Source organism: Lactuca sativa, chromosome 3 (genome assembly GCF_002870075.4).
Source record: "Lactuca sativa cultivar Salinas chromosome 3, Lsat_Salinas_v11, whole genome shotgun sequence".
Classification (NCBI taxonomy): Eukaryota; Viridiplantae; Streptophyta; class Magnoliopsida; order Asterales; family Asteraceae; genus Lactuca; species Lactuca sativa.
Window position 1 is genome coordinate 208,986,836 of NC_056625.2, and position 2,975 is coordinate 208,989,810.

At 36.8% G+C, this 2,975-nt stretch overlaps 1 protein-coding gene across 1 annotated transcript; it reads right to left on the bottom strand.

The window, feature by feature from the left end:
- Nucleotides 1-1,468: 1,468 nt before the first annotated feature.
- On the bottom strand, nt 1,469-1,930 carry LOC122196355 (secreted RxLR effector protein 161-like). The gene has a single exon (XM_042898830.1). The coding sequence runs from the start codon at nt 1,928-1,930 to the stop codon at nt 1,469-1,471; it is 462 nt and encodes a 153-aa protein (XP_042754764.1).
- Nucleotides 1,931-2,975: the final 1,045 nt, after the last annotated feature.

Sequence of the window (2,975 nt, forward strand, 5' to 3'; positions counted from 1 at the left end):
CTTAATCCAGGTGGATCTTATACACAACACACACAGTTGTACGGGGTTACAAGTATGTACTTGCAAAAAAAAAGGTAAGAACATATATTCACTAATTTTATACTTTTGATTATAAAAGTACATAGTTTATATAATCTGGTCAACTAGTTACAACTATATAAATATACTTTTGGTAATAAAAGTACGCCGAGTCAAAAATTGTGTAACTCACCAACATTATTGTTGACGTATTTTAAAAGACATGTATTCTCATGAACCTAAGAGCCGGAAGTGCACACACACTGAATAATAGGGAATACATGTTATAAATCATAGTTCCTTTCTTTTGTTTTTTGCCTATCTATTTAGGCATCTATAATGTTTTAATATTACATTTTGTTAGACTTTTATTGTCCAAATGTGCTTTTTGAACACCAACAATGTAATAGCTACTTTAAGTTAATAGAATTATGTAATCTGTATCACAATTTTTGAACTGTTCAATGAATGTTTTAACGGTGGTCCATCACTGCGTCGTGTACCTCGACGTTTCCTCCGCTAGCCGGGGTGTGACAGATAGATCTCTAGTCCTAACAGTTTAATGATCATAAAATAATTAAGATTTTGTAATGTCCCAAAAATTACTAAGTAAAAATTTCATTTTTAATACCAACAAAACATCATTCATTCATTTAAAACCCATCAAAATGTGATAATGTATAAAATAGTTATGGGAGTACAAATCAGGTCATAAAATACGGAATGTTGTTGGACGTGGTGCGATCATTTCGGGCCCTTCTCTTTCAAAGTGGAAGTACCTGATCCCATAAACATAAAACTGTAAGCACAAAGCTTAGTGAGTTTCCCCAAAACACACATACCAAACACATATAACAATCAAAACATAATTGGGTCTATTTCACACAACCCCCCCCCCCCCTTTCGTTCTCTTTCAACTGGTAATTGGTCTATTTCACCCCTCCCCTTGGTCTCATTCACCCGGTAATGGGTCTATTTCACCCTTACCGCTAAGCATACAATCACATCAGTAAGAGTCACAAAGACAACAAACATATACAGGCATAACAGTAAGTGTCAAAAAGACAACTATCCTCCTACAAACATAATCCAGTGGGCCGGCATTGGTGCCTTCAACCCATGAGTACAGTGAAGAGACTCACCTATCAAATGATGATCAACTGCAACTACTACTACTGCGAACACAAATGCTACCAACCACCTATACAACCATATAAAGTAAATCCTTAGCTTTTTCTTCCATGACTAGGGGTTGACAAAAAGCCAATGCAAGTCAAAGGTCAAAGTCAACGGTTAACGTTAACTTGCCACGTCGTTGTCCCTAAAGGACAAAATAAATGATTTGACCCCATTCACCACAACGTGGTAACCTGAAGCCTTGTCGTGGTAATTAAGTTCCAAATAGCTTAATTGATTAAGATTTTTTCTTCAATCCCATGAGCTTCAAAGCTCAGATATAACTCAAAACATGAAGAAGCTTCAAAGCTCCTTCATTATAACAAAAAAGTTCCAGTGGTTCCTGAATGGTCGGAACTACTCTGAGATCGTCGATGAAATTCTTCAACCAAGCCGCTTCATTTGATGCTTCACTTGCTGCTATGTACTCTAAATCACAAGTAGAATCAATCACTCTTTCCCGCTTAGGAAATTTCCAAGTGGTTGCTGTTCCATTTAACAAAAACACCCAGCCAGATTGAGAACGAAGATTGTATCTATCTGTTTGAAAGTTGTCGTCACTATACACAGTCACTCTCAATGAATCACTGCCACCAAGAACTAGAATCAGATCCTTTGTCCTTCGTAGATACTTGAGAATGTTCTTCACTGTTGTCCAATTATCTCTACCAAGATTCCCATGAATGAGACTGACCATGCTTAAAGCAAAAGACACGTCATGGAAAGTACATTTCATAGCGTACATGATCGATCCAAGAAAGGTTACTATACTCCCACTAGCCTTGACATACACATATGACTCATCTTCACTCCTAGAGAAACCAAATTCTTTGACTTTCTCATGGAAGCAAAGATTCCAACTGTAAGACGCTTGTTTCAGTCCATAAATGAATTTATTAATCTTACACACTCTATTAGGAAACTTTGCATCTACAAAACCATATGGCTAACTCATGTGAACATCTTTAGCCAATTTCCTATTAAGGAAAGCGGTTTTGACATCAATCTGCCATATTTCATAATCATGAAAGGTAGTTATAGCGAGCATTATCCTAATAGATTTATGTTGGCCACTGGTGAGAAAGTCTCATGATAGTCAATCCCTTGGGTTTGAGTAAAGCTTTTCACAACCAGTCGTGCCTTAAAAGTGTGTACTTTTCCATCCATGTCGGTCTTCTTCTTGAAGATCCATTTGCAACCAACTGTCTTTTGACCAGGTTATTGATCAACCAAATTCCAAACTTGGTTATCATACATGGATTTGATCTCACTATCCATTGCGTCTTTCCACTTGGTAGCTTCAGGGCCTACCATCGCTTCCTTGTAGTTAGTTGGCTCATCCAAATTTACCAATGTACGATCACTAATAAATGTATCACCATCTGAAGTTATATGGAAACCATAGAACTCACGTGGCATGCTAACTATACTAGATCGACGAAAAGGTAATGATTTGTCAATGAGTTCAACATAAGTTTCATCCTATGGTTGAGCACTAGTATCTTCTAAGGTTCCTTTATTAGTTGCATCTTGAATTTCTTTAAGAACAATGGTACTCCCAATGTCCTCTTTGTATATGAGCTCTCTCTTTCTCTCTCTCTCTCTCTCTCTCTCTCTCTCTCTCTCTCTCTCTCGTGAAAGACTCCCCTTCGTGCTTGTTAGATGTCATTTTATTCATCTTTTAGGGTAGTTTTCATTATCATTTAGCATGATAATTTGTACATTTGCATGTCATTTATATAAATAATGTTCAGCTCATGTCTTTTGTTAGAATTCCTGTA